This window comes from Miniopterus natalensis, chromosome 5 (genome assembly GCF_054644295.1).
Source record: "Miniopterus natalensis isolate mMinNat1 chromosome 5, mMinNat1.hap1, whole genome shotgun sequence".
NCBI classification, from domain to species: Eukaryota; Metazoa; Chordata; class Mammalia; order Chiroptera; family Miniopteridae; genus Miniopterus; species Miniopterus natalensis.
Window position 1 is genome coordinate 36199329 of NC_142085.1, and position 22209 is coordinate 36221537.

Genomic DNA, 22209 nt, shown 5'->3' on the forward strand with positions numbered 1-22209 from the left:
CCCTAACCCAAGTCATTGCTCACGAAGATATGGGGGCAAGATCTCTGAGAACAGGGACTTGTGGTTACTTGGATCCAAGGATATGTACAGGACAAGCCACTATGACAAAGTCTGTGTTTTCCCCAAGGATTTCAGATAAAATAAAGCAATTTTTATTTATTTATTTATTTATTTATTTATTTATTTATTTATTTATTTATGTATTTATTATTTATTTATTTATTTATTTATTATTTTTATTTATTTTTAAAAATAAATCTTTATTGATTTTAGAGAGAGGAAAGGAGAAGGAGAGAGAGAGATAGAAACATCAATGATGAGAGAGTCATTGATCGGCTGCAGCCCGCAACCCAGGCATGTGCCCTGACCGGGAATCGAACCCTGATCGCCTGGATCCTAGGTCGATGCTTAACCGCTGAGGCACGCCCAGCAGGGCAAGGAATTTTTTTTTAAAGAATTACAATATGGAATATTAAAGATTTCAATGAGGTAAAAAGAGCTGTTATTTATTGGAGCTAATGAAAGCACTCGTGGGTAAAGCAATTAGATGTATTAGATGCTGTCCTCCAGGGCTGGGTGAATTATAACCTTTATATTGAACTGAACGCTGATTTTTTGGATGCGTTTTCATGAGTTGATATTTTTAGTTTATGTAAGTATTTGGGGGGAAAATAGGTAAAAGTTTAATGAGAATAAATTGGTAGTTGAACGACATGCTATTAAGAGGGAGCATATTTAACAGAAGATTGGAAAAATTTTTTGAGGCAGAAATATTTTTCTAAGATGATGACAAAACATGAGTCTCGCCTGCATGAGGACGTGTTGGCCGCCATCAACTGTCTCTGGGTGAAGTTCAAAGTCAGCAAGAGAAGTTCAAAGTTAGAAAGAGAAGAAAAGAGCAAAGTGATTTCAGAAAAAACAAAACAAAAAAACCCTCTACTTTTTCTAGAGTTCAAGCATATGGGAAACTTTAAAATAGATTATAAATTTGGACAAAAATAAATGCGATTGTACTATATTAAGATTAATCACCAGGAAAACAATCCTTAAGACAGTAGTTTTGGGAAATAGTACTATCATTGAATGAGGAAAGGACAAAAATGAAAATTAATACATTTGACTACTCAGAGCTTCTAAATACAGGTGAACAGCTAATATTCATGGTGCTTACTTTCCAAATTTAACTTAAATATGTTCATTATTTGGGAAACACAAATGTAGTAGCAACGCAAATCATAGGTCCTTCAACGGTTGACAGTGTTTCAGTGGTTTCAGCGGTTCCATGGGCGCGGGCCCCGGGACCCACCAGCCGCGCGCCCCGACCGCCCGCCTCCCTGGGCCCGAGCTCCCCCGCCCGTGGCTGCGGGATCGCGGCGCCCCCCGCAGGCTCCCTGCGCCGTGGACGGGCCGCTGCGTGCGCAGCTCTCGGGGACGGGCGCGGGGCGAGCGCCCCGGGAGGGCTCCTCCATCTGGGACTCCGGGCGCTCACCTCCGGGGGCGCTGTGCCGCCTAATGCCCCGCGTCCCGCCATCGCTCCTCCGCGCACAGGCGGACGGCGCGGCCCGCGGCCCTGCGGCGCTTCCCCGCGGCGCTCCCCGGAGCTTGTCCGCTCCTCCGCGCGGAGGGCTCCTCTCTGCCTTCTTTGCAGGGCGCCTCCCTTTCCTCGGAGGGCAGCTCCCAAGCTCCCCCTCCCTCCCTCCTCAGCTTTCTCAGCCCCACGCGCAGGAGTCACTCACTGACCCTACGCGCCCACCCGCTCCCCCAGCGGCTCATCTCCCCAGCGCGCCTCCTGAGCCGCCGCGCCCCTCGGTGCGCGCTGTTCCAGGCGCAGTGGGCCATATCGTGGCGACTTAGATGAGCCAATGGCACGCAACTTGCGGTGCAGTGTTTGCACAGTAACTTGTCCTAAATACAGGAGTTTCCCCCGTTAGGCTGTAAATATCTCTGTATTTGCAAACACCACTTTTATTTTTATTTATTTTTTAAATATATCTTTATTGATTTCAGAGAGAGGAAAAGAGATAGAGAGAGAGAGAGAAACATCAATGATGAGAAAGTCATTGACCGGCTGCCTCCTGCAGGCCCATGACTGGGGATGGAGCCGGCATCCCCGGCATGTGCCCTGACAGGGAATAGAACCCCGATGCCTGGATCCTAGGTCAGGCTCAACTGCTGAGACACGCCCAGCCAGGCTGCAAACAGCACTTTTAGACTGCAAATACCTCAGTACTGTAACCCTGTCCTCTCTCAAGCCACCTTGGTGCTTGCCTAGCGCAATGTTTTGTACATGATAGCTATGCAATACATATTCATTAAGCGAATTAATGAAAAAGTCCTGTGGAAATAGTAATGGGTCTTTTACAACATATAAATTAGATTCATTTTAAAAAACCATTAGACCATGAAAAATAGCTTCATATGTCCTATCCACCTGTATTATTGCAACTACCCTTTGAAATTTCTATTCCCTTCTACAGTGTCTAATATCAGAGGCTTTGGACACAGCCATCCTATTAAAGGTAATATCCTAGGTGAAAAGACAAAAAACTCCTTTGTGAATGAAAATCAAAAGAAGAAAAAGGACCCCGGCTGGAGTGGCTCAGTGGTTGAGCATCGACCTATGATGGAGGAGGTAGAGGTTCGATTCCAGGTCAGGGCACAAGCGTGGGTTTGGGGCTCCATCCCCAGTAGGGGGCGTGAAGGAGGCAGCGGATCAATGACTCTCTCATCATTGATGTTTCTATTTCTCTCTCCCTCTCCCTTTCTCTCTTGGAAATCAATAAAAACGTATTTAAAAAAATTTTTAAAGAAGAACAGAAAGGAGATGGTTTAGGCATAAAGTATATTTTAGTGAAGTCAGCATCCCCCAAATCTTTCAATTCGTTCAAGAGTAAATAAATAATAAATGGAACCAATTTAAGATATGGGCATCAATGAGAGAGAATATTAATATTGCCTGGCTGTTTAGGGTGACAAGCCCTCAACTTCCTGGCCCCTCAGTTATTGTACTTGATAGGCAAAACCATAACCATGGTTAAATCCAACCCTCTGCCTACTCCACACCTGCACTCTTGTAGCTGAACGTGGCTGGAGAAAAAACAAGCAATAAGATGCACTTTAAATTTATGATCCTTAAATTATATTACACTACATTTCCCTGGTTCATTGATTTTCAAATTCTCTTGGAGAACTGCACACAACCTTTCTCAGATTTCCTGCATTTCTTGCCAATTCTCACTCTCAGCTGATGACCTTGCTTCACATTTTATTGAGAACAAGAGGAGCCAGAAGACAACTTTATGAATTTCCAGCACTGCATCTGCTCACTGGCTGCATCTGTGCTCAAATGCTCTGCTTTCCCTCCTGTGACCACTTGATGAGCGGTCAGTTCTTCTATGTAAGGCCAATTCCTTATATACCGGGTCCGGCCTTTTTCACCTCTCAAGGACATTCTTCCAGAAACTCTCCTTTCCTTCGCCTGCACCGTAATTTTCCCTCTTTCTGCTGGATTATGCCTATCAGCCTACAAACATGCTATTATTTTTTCCCTTCTATTTAAAAGATTCTCTCTTGATACCACATCTCCTCCAGCTACTGACCCATTTTTCTATTCACCCAGCAAAACTTTTGGAAAGATCTGTCTTTATCTCCTTTCCTAAAACAAAGCAAGCTCCTATATGTGTGAAGATTCCTCTGCTACCACAGGCAAAGTGACCAACATTCCCTCCCTTCATTTTCTCCTCTCTTTTCTTTCATCCTTTTTAATTTTGATGTTTGCAATGTGCTCATAGAGCCTTGCGTATTCAGCATGCTAATATGACACTTCACCAGAAGGTGTCGCTATCTAACACATAATACACTGAAGCTAGCCTTTGGAAAATATAACTCCAATAATCACTTCTTTGAGTTTGGAATTGTACATGTTGAGTATTGACATTTATTGATGGGGGTGGTGGTGAGGGTGGTGATTTTGCAGCAAAACACACCATTTGAGGAAGGGTTGAGACTCAGCATGGTGGGATGGACTCCCATTGGGCTGGGAGGTACTCATGAAAGGCCTGGCAGATGGGAAATATTTAGGTGGGCAGGAAGGAGTACAACATGTCCATAGACAGGTCAACTTGCAGCAGGCTAAGGAAAGTGGTTGACACTGAAGGTATAAATTGGGGTTTAAATTAAATTTCCTTAGCCACTCTATCCTAGAGCTGACCCAGATCCTGCAACCTAGTATGGCTATGACAAGTTTGGAAATTTCCAGATATGTAGAAAAGGCAATTAATGAAACAGCTGGTTCAAATACTGAATTCAAACATTACTTTATCCTAAGAAAAAGTTCAATCCGGCCAAGGGTGGAGTAGCAGCTCTGAAATACTGACCTTTTGACCCCCCATTTATTGTTTTAAGGTTAGATTGACTAAGCATTGCCTAAGCATGTCTACTAGCTAATGTGAAGGCTAGCTAGCCCTTCAGTCAAAAGTATCTTTTCCACTTTAGGTTCTAGGCTGGTGGTCATGTCACCTTGATATTGACCAATATCCTGGAAATCGTTACAGGTCACACTATCTTCCTGTCATATCATTAAAGACTATATGTTTATCCGTCCTGCACCAAGGTTTGCCTCCAGCCATAGGCTGCTTGCAAAGTTCCCATTTCAGGGCTCAGCCTTGCCCATGAATTCATTTCTTTCTTGATGGTGTGTTAAAGTGGATTCTTACTAACCTGTTTGGACCATTCCTCACCAAACTCTTTCTTCTAGAGGAGTATTTTCCAGTCATCTGACTTTGCAGGCTTACAGCATAGGATTACTGTATACATATAGTGACAATTACAGACAACAGGAAATGGGAAATGGGCTTTCAGGGAAGCATTGTCATGAAAGCAGCAGCCACTGGTATAAGCACTTAGCGAACCCATTATTTTTTTCTCAAGGGAAAGGGTGGTAATGTCTTAATGAACAAATTAAGAGTAGAGACAAAGTTACTGGAATTCCTACAGAATAGAAATCTCCATTTGAAGAACAGAACTCCAAAGAGAGAAAGTGGATAACATTTCAGGACCAAATCAATGAATGAAAGTTTTAAAAAATGATAATTTAATCTTGCATAAACTTCCCAACCTTACCAAAAAAGAGTGAGGGGTTGCGGCCTCTATGCAAATGCTTGGCTTGTTTGTGTTCTATTATTATATCTGGTCCACCCCCACATTAGTAGAAATGCTCAATTACACACCTGAAAATTTTTCTCCAAAGAACAAGGGCAATGAGATGTACATTGTGCTTAACATATCTGAACACGCCTCAAAAATTTTGCAGTTATACCGAATACTTTGTTTAATGCTGTTCCAGAAAATTGCATGGATTTTAAGCTCACTGTTTTTTGCAGGAACACAGCAGCATCCACATCTTGCTTTCCCACCTCTCTTCCTACATGCAGCTCCCAATAAACTTCCACAGTGTCCACCCCAGTGAAAGTGTGCTGAAATAAATGATAGCAAAGAGGATTCTAGAAATTAAGGAAATTTCCAATGGTTTTCTTTAATGAAATATGAAGAGAACACTCTCTCACAGTGGCCAGCATACAGACTGATTATCAGTGATGCCTGGAGGAGATGCGGCACCATGGCCCTCTCTAAAGCTTTGAAACTTAGATGCTATTGCAGCTTTCCTTACCTCCCAAACTGGTATTTGTTTAGCAACATCACTCTCTGCTGACGGTGAAAATCAGTGTTCTCTCAAAGATTAGAGCAGTTGCATTATCTTTCTTCTCATTGCAAAAATCAGATTTAGCCATTACACTTGATATATCAGAAAGGAAAGTACTAAAATCTTGGAAAACCATTACAAGAAATAAAAGTTGCTTACTCTTATTTTTTATTCTCTCTCTCTCTATATGTATTAAGTCCCCCTTCTACCTCACTGCACTATAAAAAAGAGGAAGAACCAGATTTATAGGTAAGATGCCAGGAAATTTTGCTCATGGCATATGCAGCTAGGTGAGTGGGTAGGAGCAACGCTGAAGTTGAAGGGAGAAGTAGAAAGGAGAAAGGGAGGTGTCTCCTCTCTGTCCAGAGGGGCTGGCCCTCTGAAAGGGTGGAGGGGTGAGCTCTCCATGACTGGTAAGTGTCAGGGAGTGGAGAGGCAGGAGGTTGGCAGGGCCTCGTCTTTACCTGTACCCAGGACAGAAGTGTGTGCTGACTCCCATCCTGTTGGTGGGGAGAGAGAGGATGGCATATGGAGAAGGGGAGGGGTGTTCTCAAAGATGAATGGCTACTCTCTGTCCTGGGAAGTAAAAGAAACACAGCTGAGGTGTTTGTCATGGGGTGGCTTGAAGGTCTCCTACAAGGTCATAATGCAGCCTCTTGACTAAGTCGACTCCCAGCCAGTTCCAGAGGCGCTGTTCCTCCTGCAGTTCCAGAACCAAGCAATGCCCTTGACTCTCAAGTGCCCTCCAGGTGCGCAGTGCTGTGTCCGAGGTTGTGAGAAACCACAGGATCAACACTGTTGCTTTTTCCTAGCGTGCTAAGTTTGCTTGAGAATTTTAGCAGAAAAGTTGAAGATGTTAAGGATCGTAAATGCTTTTTACATGAATAGAGAAGCAAGATCAGCGAAATCCTTCCTCCCTTAAATAAGCCAGTCTTGAAAGTTGGAAGAGTAGGATATTTCCATAAGCTGTGATTCACTGTGAAGCATAGTACTTTGAGGGAAGAGATGGTGAATGGAGTTGGCTTAATGCTGAGGTCAGGTAGAAGAAAATAGGATGTGAAACAAAGTGAGAACAATTATGTTCAAGTTGCTGGCCAGCTTAGCTAAGGCTCGTTTTCAGGAGTTGACAGAGAAACCAGTGCTTTTTCCAGCAGCTGGATTTTTTAGCACCCCACAGATCATCTTAGTTGGGCAGCTAAGTTCTCTGCATACATGTAGGACCAAGCCTATTGAACCACTTTTTTAAAAAAATTCTCACCCAAGGATATTTTTCCGTTGCTTTTTAGAGAGAGAGGAGGCAGAGAGAGAGAGAGAGAGAGAGAAAAGAAATATCAATGTGAGAGAGACACATTGTGGTTGCCTCCCACCGGCACCCTGATCGGGACCAGGATTGAACCTGCAACCCAGATATGTGCACTTGGTCAGACTTGAACCCAGGACCCTTCAGTCCGTGTCCTCATGCTCTAACCACTGAGTCAAATCAACTAGGGCTAAGTCACTTTTAACCATCTCATCCTTACATTAATGTAAATTCTACTAACCTTGTTCATTGCTTCTGCTTCCCAATTTTTAACCCATCATGTGTAGTGTTTTGGCACCATCCCCACAGGTTTCAAAATGTGGAGCTTATGTGAATACATAAGGTGATGGATAAGAGATTCAGAATGGAATTCAGAAAGTAAATCTAAGGTATGTGGATGATGAATTGTACCTCACAAATACATGGGATGTTGTAGTTTTCAGAGCATTTTTATGGCCTGGCTTGACACAAAGGTGGAATGATATGGGAACCAAAGGATTATGCTGGAACAGCATCAGGTCATTCACAAGCCAGAGGCAGATTCAGTCCCTGATCTGTTTGGAAGTCAGTGGGGAGACAAGTAGTAGGAATTCAGAAACTTACCAAGAGCCAATAAAAAAATACCCCCAAACTCAGGAGAAGCTAACTTCAGAAGTTGGGGGTGCACTTAGGAAATGTCAGGGGACAAGAATGTGGATTTGCTTATGGGACACATTAATGATTTGTGCCACTTTCCTTCTGGTTCCAGCTGTACTGGGTTGCCGGAACATGGGGTACCTTTCTCCCTCTAATTCTCAGGGGTGCTATATATTTGGGGAATATTTATCTTGTTAGAGTCTTACCATATCTGAAGTACTCATATCAGAATCAGCTTTAATTTAGCCCAACATCTTTACTTTCTGAGTCTGCCCATGATTTTAATATTATAAATCATGCAATACACAACTCTGTAGTTTTAGTGCTCTTATGTAAACTTGATTTTGGAATATGTTGGTAATTCTGAGTAAAGAGAATTACAGGTATAGCATTGGTGCAATATTGCTACAAAAGAATGATATTTTAACTAGTTAAGGAGAGCAGAATTGGAGCAGACTAATCAGAAACAGTTGCAAATCTCTGCCTGTTAAACTTTCTGATGCATAAGGACCTATCAAAGTTCAAGCAGAGGAAAAAGTTAAACTTCATTTTGAGTTCCTGTGGGGCTGAATTTATACAAGATAGCTGTGCTTTTCAAAGCTACTTCCTGAACTTGGGCAAATAGTCTCCATATAGTTCAGATTTCTAGTCTAAAAAGGGTATAAAAGTAATTCTGACACCATGGTTTTGCATTAAAGTTGGCATGTTATATAGTTTTAAAAATTAAATGAAAAAATAGATGTCAAGAGTTTTGTGGAAGGCCTTGAACATTGGTAGCTGTTATTATGATCTGGTACCTTTTTTTAAAGTTATGTATCTTTTATTTTATTTTTTAATTCTCACCTGAGGATATATTTTTATTAACTTTAGAGAGAGAAGGAGGGAGAGAGAAAGAGAACCATAGATCAGTTGCCTCCTGTATGCTCCCCAACTGGGGATCGAACCCACGACCTAGGTATGTGCCCTAACCAGGAATCGAACCCCCAACCTTTTGGTATACAGGACAACATTCCAACCAACTGAGCCACCCAACCGGGCTGGTTTGGCACCTTTTTATTTATTCTGACGTTTAGGGCTAGAAATAAGATAAAAATAGCATTGCCTCATTTAGCAAATAAAATATAAAACCCTCAGTTAAATTTGAATTTCTGATAAACAACTAATAATTTTTTAGTATAAGTATGTCCTGTGCAATATTTGGGACACATTAAAAACAAATGAACAAAATGTTAAAACACAAAGATTGTCAGATTGCATTAAAAAAATCCCACTATATACTGTTTTGATAGACACATTTAAATGAAAAACTATAGAGAAGGTGACATTGAAAGAATGGGAAAAGTTATAATATGCAAATACTAAGCAAAAGAAAGTTGGTATAGCTATATTAATATCAAATAAAGTCAGAGCTCTGCTAGTAAATGTTTAATAACCAATTTTTTGGGATGGATGAGAAGGCCTCTTTTGCAGCACTTGCCAATTTCCATGTGTTAATACTTCTCCATGGCTGATTTCAAGCCACTAATGTGATATTATTGGGCGCTGAGTTGGGAAGAAAGGTGCACAATTGAGCCCTGTAAGTTAGTATGGGTCAGTTGCAGTACACCAGTGGGTGAATTTCCTTCTTTGGCAGAAAGCAATACAAAGATGAAGACAGTCACATCATGATGATAAAAATTTAAAAGTTACCAGAAATATGTGACAAGTTATAATTTTATGTACTTAGTAATAAAACTCAAAATATATAAAGCAAAAATTGACAGAACAGTAAAGAAAGTAAACTCAACAATAACAGCAGGTAGATTTTAAGAGATCTTTCTTGGTAATTGATAGAAGCAGATAAAAATTAGTGAGGATATAGAATTTTGAAAACATAATTAAACTTGACCCAATGAATATATATAAAACATTATAAAATTTAAAAATATGTTTATATTAAATATAAATATATATTTTGTTTTCAAGCACAGGGAGAACCTATACAAATAATGACTATATACTGGACTATAATGCATGTACATTATGTTCTCAGACTAATAGGGAGGTAAGTTAAAAACCAGTTTTAAAAACCAACTGGAAAATCTCCATATGTTTGGAAATTAAAAAAACACACACTACCCTTAAATTAACCCATAAGTCAATGAAGAAATCATGCTGGATATTAGAAATACCTTTATCAAAAGATAAAAATACTGCATAATAAAACTTGTGGGATATAGCTAAATCAGTACTTGAAAGATAAATTTACCTTATTTAAAAGCCTATTTTAGGAAAAAAAGGCTAAATATTAATGAGCTAAGCATCTCTCTCAAGAGGTTAGCAGAAGAAAAAGTAAATTAAAAAATACAAGGAAAATAAAGAGCAGAGATTAATAAAATGTAAAAGAGAAGATAACATAAAAGAGAAGAAAGGGAAATGTAAAGGCCAAACATTTTTCCTTTGAAAATATTAATAACAAAAACAAAAACAAGATTGATCAAGTAAGGTTGAGAAGACACAATTAACTACTATCAAGGCTGAAAGAAGAGGCCATCATTTCATTATACGTCCTACATATACGAAAAATGTAACAAGAAGGCGTCATGAGTAATATTTTGTCAATAAATTTGAAATTTTATGAAATTTATATGAATAAATTCTAGAAATGTAATATAACTTACCAAAACTAATATAAAAGATAGAAAACCTAATTATTATTATATCCTTTAAAAATTTTAAGTTAATAGTCAAATATCTTTCCATGAATATAATTCTCTAGACTCACCAGCGAGTTCTATCAAACATTCAAGAAAAAGTGAATTGCATTTTTATACAAACTCTTACAAAACCTGACATGAAAAATATGAAAAAAAATATCATGCTTCAATCTCACTTATGAATTTGAAAGTAACAATTTGAAATAAAATGTTAGCAAATGGAATCCAGCAGGGTATGAAAAAGGCCATGACCACACTGAATTCATATCAGGATTGTAGGGTTGGTTTAATATTGAAAATTGATTAAGGTAATTTATCACATTAATGAATTAAGACAGAAAAACCATTTGGTAATGTCAATAGATATAGAAGTATCCAGTAAATTTTTATATTTATTCATAATTAAAACTCTTAGGAATAGAGAGTAATTTTCAAAAAAACTTGATATAGGGCATTTACAACAAGACAAACCAATCCAAATCTAATACAAGCATCATACTTAATGGCAAATTATGAAATCATTCCTTTCAAGATCAGTATCAAGTTAAGAATGCATGCAATTACCATTCCTCTTTAGCATTATACTAGATGACCTCTGAAGGGCAGTAAGAAAATATAAAGAAGTAAAAGATACAAAGACAGAAAAGAAAAAAACTCGAATTTTCTTTATTCATAAGTGACATAATTTTTAAGTAGAAAATGTCAAAGAATTGCTAGTAAATTTTCAGAATTAAGATTGTTCAGCAAAGCTATGGGATATAAATCCAATAACTTTTCTATATAGAAAGTGTAATAAGAATGCCATTTACATGATCACAATTAATATAAAGGAGCTAGAGGTAAGATGCGATAGCCCTTTATTAAATTAATTATGCAACTTTATTCTAAGGAACTAATGAAAAGAAAGATATTCCATGTTCTTAGATAGAAAGACAACATTATCAATTCTCCTCAAATTGATCTATAGATTCAACACAATTTGAAGCAAGCCTCAATAAGGCGTTTTGTGGAATTTTGTGAACTAACCTTAGAATGTATTATGGAAGAGTGGAGGGTCAAGAATAGCTTAGTCACTCCTGTAGAAAGAGAACAAAGCCAGGGAAATATGGTTGTAGTAATTAAAGCAATGTAGCACCGGCTTAGGGAAAATAAAATGGATAAACTCATGTTCATGACAGAAAGAGTTCACAGAGCAGAGAAAAAAAGAGAAACTATCTAGTGAACAGTGCTAAAACAATTGATTATCCACATAAAACATTGTTTTTCTGCTTCACATAGACACACACACAAACAATAAATCCTAGTGGCTTAAATATGGGTGGAGTTGGAAAAGAGCATAGGGGGGATACATGGTGATGGAAAAAAATTAAGAAAAAATTCAATACAATATAAAATCTACAGAAATGACAGTCTAAAATGAGTCCAAGGTTTATTAAAACCTAGTTATGTAATTACTGATGTCTTCTCAGTCTAAAATCTATAATCCCTACAGTCTGAAACTGGCCATGGTAGCACTATTTATTTGCATTATGGATATTGGCAAACACTATGGGTAAGGATTTTTACCCCTGTAGGGATAATTGCTAAATATTTATCAGCGCCACATTTGATAGGATTTGGTAATAAATTAGGTATGAAGAAGAGGAAGATGTTTTAGATGATACCAAAATTCCTGACTTTAGAGATAAAAGGTTGACAGCATGAAATGAGATAGAATTCAAGAAGCAGAGTGGTTTATGCCAGAAAGGGGCTGCTGATGATATTATAAAGAGTAAGATCGACACGGTCCCTGTCCTCATGAAGCATTTATCTTTTAATGGTGTGCATTAGAGCATTCTGTGTAACTTTATCAAAATACATATTCCTGTAACCTATCTATGCCCTAATATAATCAGTGCTGTTTTATGTAAAACTGTTAAAAAATGAAACAATATAATGAAGGAAATGATTATGCAAATCATTCTGTGAGTCCTGTTAAATAATGAGACCACTCCCTTTGGATTAGAAATATATTTATGATATAACTTACTAAAGAAGGGGAGATTAAAACAAGTCCCCTGTTGGCCCATAATTTACTGACTCATATATCTTTACAGAAGGGCAATAAGATGTTTCTGAAACCTGCCTGCATAGTAGAACCACCTGGACAGATTTAACAATTATCCTATCCCAGATACATTAAATCAGAATCTTTAATGAAGGACCTCCAGCATTGGTGTTTTTACCAGTGTCGAGAAATATTCCATTAAAGTCTTTATGCTGGGAAAATTCAGTGGAAAAGGAGACTGACAGAGGAAAGCCTTGGAGGAATTGGTTGTAAATGGAGGTAAAGTCATAGGTAAATAGCAACAACATTAGCAAAATATAAACTCTTTTTATTCTCTCTGAAACAAAGAATGAGAAGAGTTTGAATAAAGATTCAGAGAAACTCTGAGGTGGAAAGAAGTGATGTCAAATTAAATCAAATGACTTCCGTCTTCTCAGTAGTCATCATAGTCATCTCAGGGGCTAGCATTTGTATAGCAGATACCTCACCAAGAGCTTCGCAAACATTATCTCACTTATCTCCATTACTGCCCGATGAGGCAGACACTGCTATTATCATTCCCATGCTACAGATGAGAAACCATAAGATGGAGATAGATATGAGACTGAGCAATTTGCCAAGGTCACATAACTGTTCTGTGACAGAACTGTTCTGTGCAGCTGTGTTCTGTCGCATGCAGTCCTACACAAACCCTAGCGTCTTCGCTCTTAACTGTGCTGTTATGTGAATGAGGGAGAATCGGGCTGCAGACTCGAGGAGAGAGGGAAGGTTTGGAAATCACAATGAGAGACTAAGTCAGGGAATCAGAGATGAGTATCACTGTGGAGGAGCTTGGAGGGCCCCATTAAGGTTATAGCACATGAATTTGTTTCATGGAAGCGCTCTGTTTAGTTGGAAATGACTATTACCACTTGGCAGCCCAGGAATGAGAGTGAAAAAAGTGATGGCCAAGCTTAGAGTGGAACAACCAAGCAAGTGGGGCAGAAAGTCGAGGAGTAAGTTTCTATTGTACTAACAAGAAGACGAGAGAGATTAGAGGGGACCCTAGGACCCAGGATAGTGTGCAGGACACTGAGATTTGGATGGGCTGAAGCACTGGAGAAACTAGGAGAGGCTGAGGGACTGGAGTGTTTTGATGAGACTACAAATCAGATTCTATGGAAGGAAGGAATGAAGAGAAATTATTAGAAAGGGGTGTTTCAGAGTTGCATATCTCAAGTCTAAAAGAACTGCTAACTTGGAGGTAAAATTTCAGTGTTTGATAGGAAGGTATTTTTGGTTCAGAAAAGGCTTTCCCACTGTGTCAAATCACACCCATTAGGCCAGGTACTGCCTTTAGATACATAACAATCTTAAATAAGTCACTTGCCACTAAACTTAGACTTTAATGGTGGGCATTTAAAATGACACACAGCTTTTTTGCAATGGGTTTGCTGCCAGAACACAGGTGTCGTGAAAACCACCACTAAATCAAACCCCAAATGGGAAAGGAAAAGACTCACATCAACATCATCATCATTGGACACGTAGATTCCAGCAAGTCTACCACTAGTGGCCATCTGATCTACAAATGTGGTGGGATTGACAAAAGAACCATTGAAAAATTTGAGAAGGGGGCAGCTGAGATGGGGAAGGGCTCCTTCAAATATGCCTGGGTCTTGGATAAACTGAAAGCTGAATGTGAATGTGGTATCACCATTGATATCTCCCTGTGGGAATTCGAGACCAGCAAGTATTATGCGGCCACCACTGATGCCCTAGGACACAGAGACTTCATCAAAAACATGATTACAGGCACATCTCAGGCTGACTGTGCTGTCCTGATTCTTGCTGCTGGTGTTGGTGAATTTGAAGCAGGTAACTCCAAGAATGGGCAGACCCGTGAACATGCCCTTCTGGCTTACACACTGGGTGTGAAACAACTGATTGTTGGTGTTAACAAAATGGATTTCACTGAGCCACCCTACAGCCAGAAGAGATATGAGGAAATTGTTAAAGAAGTCAGCACCTACATTAAGAAAATTATCTACAACCCTGACGCAGTAGCATTTGTGCAAATTTCTGGTTGGAATGGTGACAACATGCTGGATCCAAGTGCTAATATGCCTTGGTTCAAGGCATGGAAAGTCACCCATGAAGATGGCAATGCCAGTGGAACCACACTGCTTGAAGCTCTGGATTGCATCCTACCACCAACTCGTCCAGCTGACAAGCTCCTGCGTCTGCCTCTCCAGGATGTCTACAGAATTGGTGGTATTGGTACTGTCCCTCTAGGCCGAGTGGAGACTGGTGTTCTCAAGCCCGGCATGGTGGTCACCTTTGCTCCAGTCAATGTTACAACTGAAGTCTATTGAAATGCACCATGAAGCTTTGAGTGAAGCTCTTCCTGGGGACAATGTGGGCTTCAATGTCAAGAATGTGTCTGTCAAAGATGTTCGTCATGGCAATGTGGCTGATGACAGCAAAAATGACCCACCAATGGAAGCAGCTGGCTTCACGGCTCAGGTGGTTATCCTGAACCATCCAGGCCAGATCAGTGCTGGGTGTGCACCTGTGCTGGACTGTCACACAGCTCACAGTGCTTGCAGGTTTGCTGAGCTGAAGGAGAAGATTGATCGTGGTTCTGGGGAAAACCTGGAAGATGGCCCAGAGTTTTTGAAATCTGGTGATGCTGCCATCATTGATATGGTGCCTGGCAAGCCCATGTGTATTGAGAGCTTCTCTGACTGTCCTCCTCTGGGCCGTTGTACTGTCTGTGGCATGAAACAGACCATTGCTGTTGGTGTCATCAAAGCAGTGGACAAGAAGGCAGCTGGAGCTGACAGAGTCACCAAGTCTGCCCAGAAAGCTCAGAAGGCTAAAGGAATATTACCCCCAATACCTGCCACCCCAGTCTTAATCAGTGGTGGAAGAACGGTCTCAGAACTGTTTGTCTCAATTGGCCATTTAAGTTTAATAGTAGAAGACTGGTTAATGATTACAATGCATCATAAAACTCAGAAGGAAAGGAGAATGTTTTATGGACCATTTGTGTTTTTTGTGTGTGTGGCAGTTTTTAAGTTATTAGTTTTTAAAATCAGTACTTTTTAATGGAAACAAGTTGACCAAAAAAATCTGTCACAGAATTTTGAGACCCATTCAAACAAGTTTAATGAGAAAAAAATAAAATGACAATAAATAAACGACTCTACTTCTTTGAGGAGTTCAAATGTCACACTTCTTTCTTAATGAGTAATAGAACTCCTAAAATGGGTGCTTTAATTTTTATAGTAGAGCTGAATAATATGGGCAAATATCCTGAGATTAGTGATGCTTATAAATATTAGAAATGGCCCAGAACTAGCGATCATCTAGTGTTGTTAGCAGAGGAAATTTGGCTTTTGAATTGATAGTAAAAACCATGTTAATTACACTCATCATATGATATTGGACTGATTAATAGACTAAGTGGATATAGGATAGAACTTGATACAGCTTAAATCCCAGTTTTGGTTCTAACCTTCTCAACTCAAATGATTTTAGGAACATTACTTAGCATTATCTGCCTTAGGTTACTGAATAATGAGCACATTGTGCACCAATCTGTAAAATCTTAGGAGGTAAGATTAATTAAGATTTGCTTGAGCTTTTACAAGAAAAGTATCAATATGATTTCTATCTGCAAAGTATTTTTATCAGTTCTGAACTAACTACAGTTGGTTCATAATAGCGCCCTTGGGTTTCACAGTTGGGCTTAATTAAGTGTAACTTTTGTTTATTTGTAAATGCAGCAGGAACTTTAAGACAGACAAATTAGCCCTACACATGTTATTTTCTGTATGAAGTTAAAGTATTTCTGAAGTGGAAATTTTCATTAATTTTGAGGTCTTGACTTTTCTCCACAAAATTCCCTTTGGTTTAGTTTCCTTGAACCCTTCTTCTCCTAGGGAAGCAATTGTGAAAATAGATGTTGTCTGAGGTGGGGGAGGGGACTAAAGATGGCTGAATGAAGAAAACCAAGTTGGAAGGAATTAAGGTGACTTTACAAGGGCACTCAGAAAGACAGTGCTTTCCCAAGAATGGCTGACTGTACATGGGATAATATTTATCCACTGAATACAACCGTATGCTTAGAAGCATTTGCCACTGTTCTGTAGCTCTTTCATATTCTTTCCCACATTTCCTGCGGCAAGAAGAGAGGTGCATCCATGGCAGTACATTTTCAATAAATAAATATAGCAATGCATGTGTAGTTCACACTTGACAGTGCCATTTCCATATACAAATTCTCATTACCATGGCTATTCGAGTCAACCACGTCAACTCATTGAGGGATAAATTTTGCCATGTGGGTTGCCTTGGACCCAGAACAAAAAGTGCACCACCATCTGTTACTGAAATGGTTCCACCCGACTTGGTGCTCTTGATTTGGGAGGCTCAAATCCCAGTGACACTCTGTCCCTCTCAGTGGGCTCAGACCCAGCGATTGCTGAAGACTGTCTGCTTTGGAAGGTTAAAACTCACATTGTGGTCAGAGGCTTTCTCCTTCCTTTCAGCAATCCCAAGGGTTGGTATAACCAGTTCCCTACCCACAACTGCAGAAGTGTCTTTCCTACCCTGAAGCAAGAAGAGTGATATGGATTGAGACCTCAGACACCCTGGAGTTTGGTACTTCACAAAATAGGGATGAGCTCAGGACTTTTATATGGTCATTACCACATATATACTGAATTATAATATAAACCTAGAGATGACTGTGGAAAACAAACTTTGTTGCCTCAGATGGGTTATTTTATTTCATTTTTTAATATATCTTTATTGATTTCAGAGAGAGGAAAGAGGAGAGAGAGAGACAGACAGAAACATCAATGATGAGAAAGTCATTGATCGAGCCCGCAACCCGGGCATGTGCCCTGACCGGGAATCGAACCCGGATCACCTGGATCCTAGGTTGACGCTCAACTGCTGAGCCACGCCTGGCTGGGCGGGTTATTTTATTTTATTATTTTAAAAATATATATCTTTATTGATTTTAGAGAGAGGAAAGAAGAGGGAGAGAGATAGAAACATCAATGATGAGAAGCCATTGATCGGCTGCCTCCTGCACGCACCCGACTGGAGATCGAGCCCGCAACCTGGGCATGTGCCCTGACGGGAATCGAACCCTGATCGCTTGGATCCTAGGTCGATGCTCAACCACTGAGTCATGCCAGGCCAGGCCAGATGGATTATTTTAAAACAACATAAAATCTGTGAAAATGATTGAGGCCCTAAAGGTATACAAAATCTGAGTTACCAGAGAGGATTAGTGTGCAAATATAGTTGATGTTTGAGGTGGCTGCATGCTCATGATTGACAGAAATGGCGAAGAAAGCAGTAGATCGTGTCATTGCTTCCTAATTAGCTCACATATATAACAGTCTAGTGTGATCAGTGAAGCAAGCATAGAGGGGCCACAAGGCAGCAACTGCTTCTTTATTTTTAAAGTAAGTATATAATCTAATAAATGGTTTGAAGCGTGCCACCAGTTTGTTCAATCCAATGCAAAGTGTTTTTAATTTACACAGCTTTGATTTTAAGGACACCTTCTCAGCTATAATTGAACAAAAATAACCTGCCTTGAACCTTTTGAATTACACTGTCCTGAGGCTGTAGCAGAAATTAAAAAAAAATATATATATATATTTACAGGAGCTGTAAAGTCAATGTGACTGTCACTGGGCAGCTATCTCAGGTATACAAATGAAGCCCTGTTCTCTGCTAATGGAGCCACAATGAGGGAAAATAACTTCCTGGGAAATTTTATGAAATGAGAACATATCCCAGTGGTAAAGGATTAGCAAGAAATGGAGTGTCTTCAAATGCAAATTTCCTGACATTTCACAGCTACTAAAATAATTACCCTACCTTGGTGAACTAATAATAACTTAGTTAAAGGTTTCATTTAGTATAACCAAATGCAATGCAAAAGGCACATACTGCAATAAACACCATTTCCATTTTAGGGTTTGCTAAGGGTGGGTTTTCTCTCTTCTCTTTATCCCACACATCAACACGTGACAAGCCATTAGATGAAATTATTTATGTGAAATGGAAAGGCAAGAGCATAAAGCAGTGCTGTGTACACCCAGTGCAACTGGTATCTCCACTGTGGATACCGAAGAGAGGAGCCTTGGTATCTCCATGAAGGAATTGTTCTTTGAAACAATTGAACTATATTTTGTTGCACTAAACAGTTTTATTTAATAAATGTTTTAAAATAAAAACCATTTCACTTTTTTGTATCAGTGGAAAAAATTACATTCAGAATCTAGAAAACTTAAAGGAAACCTTTTGAAATAAAGGCATGTCTTTGAATACCTTAGTATTCTGTATTGGGTACATGGTAAACACTCTGGGAATCAAACCGGGGGGCGGGGGTAAGATCACTTAAGGGCATAGGAAACCTTTTGAGAAGTAATTTGGCAATATGAATCAAGTACCATAAAACTGTTTATATTGCTCAGACCCAGTAATTTTACCTTAGTGAACTTATGTTAAGAATCTTAAATAGTGAGAGAGGCTTATGCACCCAGATGTACATTACAATATTATTCATAATAACAAAATAGAAACAACTATTTCTTTTTTGTTGAGTGTTAACTGAAAGGAAGATTATATGACCTATAAGATGATTCTCAATGTAGATATCAATGTAGATATCAAAACTAGATATCAATGTAGAATGTAAGCATACATAGAAAAAAGACTGGGGCATCATTTGAAGGTGCTAGCATACGCTGTGTTTGGATGGAAATACGATGGGTAATTTTTCACATCTTTTTGATTTTTCAAATAATCTATATTTTGTAAAAAAAATATGTCTTTATTGATCTCAGCGAGAGGAAGGGAGAGGGAGAGAGAGGGAGAAACATCAATGATAAGTCATTGATTGGCTGCCTCCTGCACACCCCCGAATGGAGATCAAGCCTGCACCTGGGCATGTGCCCTGACCAGGAATCGAACCTCAATCTCCTGGATCCTAGGTCAACACTCAACAGCTGAGCCATGCTGGCCGGGCAATAATGTATAATTTTTAAAAAACAAATTCTTGAATTTAAACACCCAATTGTTATGCTTAATGGCTAGCTGTATTAAGTTGAACTCTTCTTTCTTCTAAAGCTATTTTCTATGTAAATACACTCATGATGGCTTATTAGTCACAAATGGGAAACCAATTTGGCTGAAGTAAATAAACTCTAATTAATGTAGACCTCACTAATTGAAGATTAACAGAAATTCACAGATTTGAGATTCTTACAGCATAAAAAGCCTCAAACAAGTAACATGTTAGGATTTTTTATTTCGCAGTTATCATTCTTTGTTTCATAGAAATAGGTATATAACAAATTGTGTCTTTTGGGTGTGCTTATTTTATTTAACTTTCTATTATATAATTATGCAATTTGAAATTGATTGTAAGGGCTGATATGCAATATATGAAAATAGAAAAAAATAGTTAAATTAGTCAACATAATTAGTTAAACAAACAAAAATAACAAGGGAAAACCCAAACCTGATATGCCTGGTCAAGTTTGTGAAACAGACATTGGTTTGCATAGTATATTAAGTTCAGAATACACTGAAATACCACCATTTGTTTTTAATTAAAATGTTTTTAATAAATTAAACATTTATATGTAATTGACAATTGAAAGGGAAGGTAAGTAAACTTTCGCTTCTTCCACTATCATATATGAAGCAAAATATAAAGGGAATTATTATGTAATATTTTCCAGAAATATTTTTCTCCCTCCAAATGCAACCACTAAAAATTACATGTAAAATAACCGACATAATCAGTTATTTTTGTGACTTATAAATGCAACCAACTACTTATTGTACTTTTCTATGGACATTTTCAAACCAATGCTTCAATTAACATGTTAATTGTCCAAAGCCATGTCCTCCTTAAAGAAGAATTGAAAATTATTGATTTCAAATGTCTTTAAATGATCATGTTTTAAAAATTAGGCTGATTTTTTTTTTAAAGTGAAGCTTTCTTCAACAGTTTTTAAAAATACATTGTGTTTTTGTTTTTTTAAATATGCCTGTTTTGTGGCTTGCTTTAATTTTAGATTCACTGGAAGATTTGCCATAAGAACATCTAATGCCTAAGTTTTATATGCATAAAACTTCAAAACAACCAAGTTTCTGAGTTGATTATAATCATTAACTCTGAAGATAAAGCATACTTTCTATTTTCTAAGGGAAAGCAGCTCCTGATTTAACCATGAGAAGGTAAGAAATACACTTTTTGTCTGATCATAAATGAGAAAATATTGACTTTATTTTTTAGATTTTATTTGTCAATGTTAAGGAATTGTATGCATTCATCTCTCCTACTTCGTTAATATAAATTGCACTTAGGATTATGTAGTAAATATTTAATAGAGTAAAAATAATTTTGGACAATCAATCAATCAATCAATCAATCAGTATTTATGTAGGGCCTATCATATACTAGCCCTCTGAGATACAGTGGTAACCTTGTTGATATTGAATGTTCACTTCTGTAAATAGATTTTACAGATAGCAATTTAAAAATAAACAAATGTAAACAACTTACCTTTGGTTCCTTGAACTTGAAGAAAAATCCAAATAACAAAAATAGCTCTTCTGGTTTCCAAATACATCCTGACTTTTGCGCATTGGTAAATCTAGTAACAATCATGGAGCAGCCCCAAATCTCATTTTAAAAAAATGACAGAGAAATATGGAAAATAATTAAATATTGATGCAAGCAGAGGGAGGATAACCTCCTTGGTTTACCTTTATGAGGTAGCTAATTTATGAAGAATGTGAAACAGTGTCTGTTTCTGGAATAATCTGCTTATCTCCCCTCAGGCGTAATCTCTGCTTAAGGGCCACCTGGAGGAACCTTTATCTCATTAACCTTCTGGAAGAGCATCTGTCTGCTTAGCCCCAGGACCCCAAATGCCATTATAAACAAGTGTCCACAGACAGAAGGAATGCTTTTTTCCTTAGTTATTCACCTGTTACAGTGACACAGAGAGCCGGGGGACATCCTGCCAAATGCAGAAGAAGGCTGACAGGGTCAAATGTTTTCCAAAATGACACCCACAAGGAACATCCATTGAGAGCTTAATTGCTACTCCTGGAAGTATATGGTTGTTCAATATGTGTTAGTCTCTAGAGACAGCAAGGACTCAGAAATGTGCTGCTTTGTAAATTGCTTTCTTTCTGGCATTACATACAAATGACTTTTTTGGTCTATTTTAAGTCTGTTTTAATATTTTTAATATTCATGCACAGAGTTAGAGTTCTACAAAGTTTGTGAAAAATATTGCAGGCATGCCTCCATTCAAAGGCAATCACTTTTTAAAAAACATTTATTTATTTTTATTTTTGAAAAAATTTAAAGATTTTTAATTTAATTTTAGAGTGAGAGGAAGGGAGAGGGAGAGAGAGAAACATCAATGTGAGCAAAGCAGGCTGCCTCCTGAGCACTCCCTACCGGGGACTGGGGCCACAACCTGGGCTTGTGCCCTGACCTTCAGCCTTCTGTTGAGTGGCCAAGGGTCAGTTACACAAATGAATAGAATGGGGAAGAGAACTTGAGCTCTATCTAATTATTAGATATTTCAATTTATCCTTCTATTTTTGACTCAGTCCTTCCATTAATTTACCACCATTTCCAGAAGTACCTGGCATATCTTTCTTTTAAAAAAGATGTAAATTGGGTTGTTTCTGAGCTTTCTCTACTGTCGGTTTAAGATTTGCTCCTCTTGGTCTGCTACCATCCATCCATATTTTAAAACTTTGCTTAAACCTACATGTCCAGCTTAAT

General features: G+C 38.5%; 1 protein-coding gene and 1 pseudogene across 1 annotated transcript in view; one reads left to right on the top strand and one right to left on the bottom strand.

Annotated features, from left to right (window-relative positions):
• The window catches only part of IMPG1 (interphotoreceptor matrix proteoglycan 1), a 106652-nt gene extending 85618 nt beyond the window's left edge, over positions 1-21034 (bottom strand). Inside the window, 1 exon segment of the mRNA XM_087817144.1 lies at positions 20968-21034. Coding sequence (XP_087673270.1) covers positions 20968-21034 — 67 coding nt within the window.
• Positions 13862-16162, top strand: LOC107532783 (elongation factor 1-alpha 1 pseudogene; annotated as a pseudogene).
• Positions 21035-22209: the final 1175 nt, after the last annotated feature.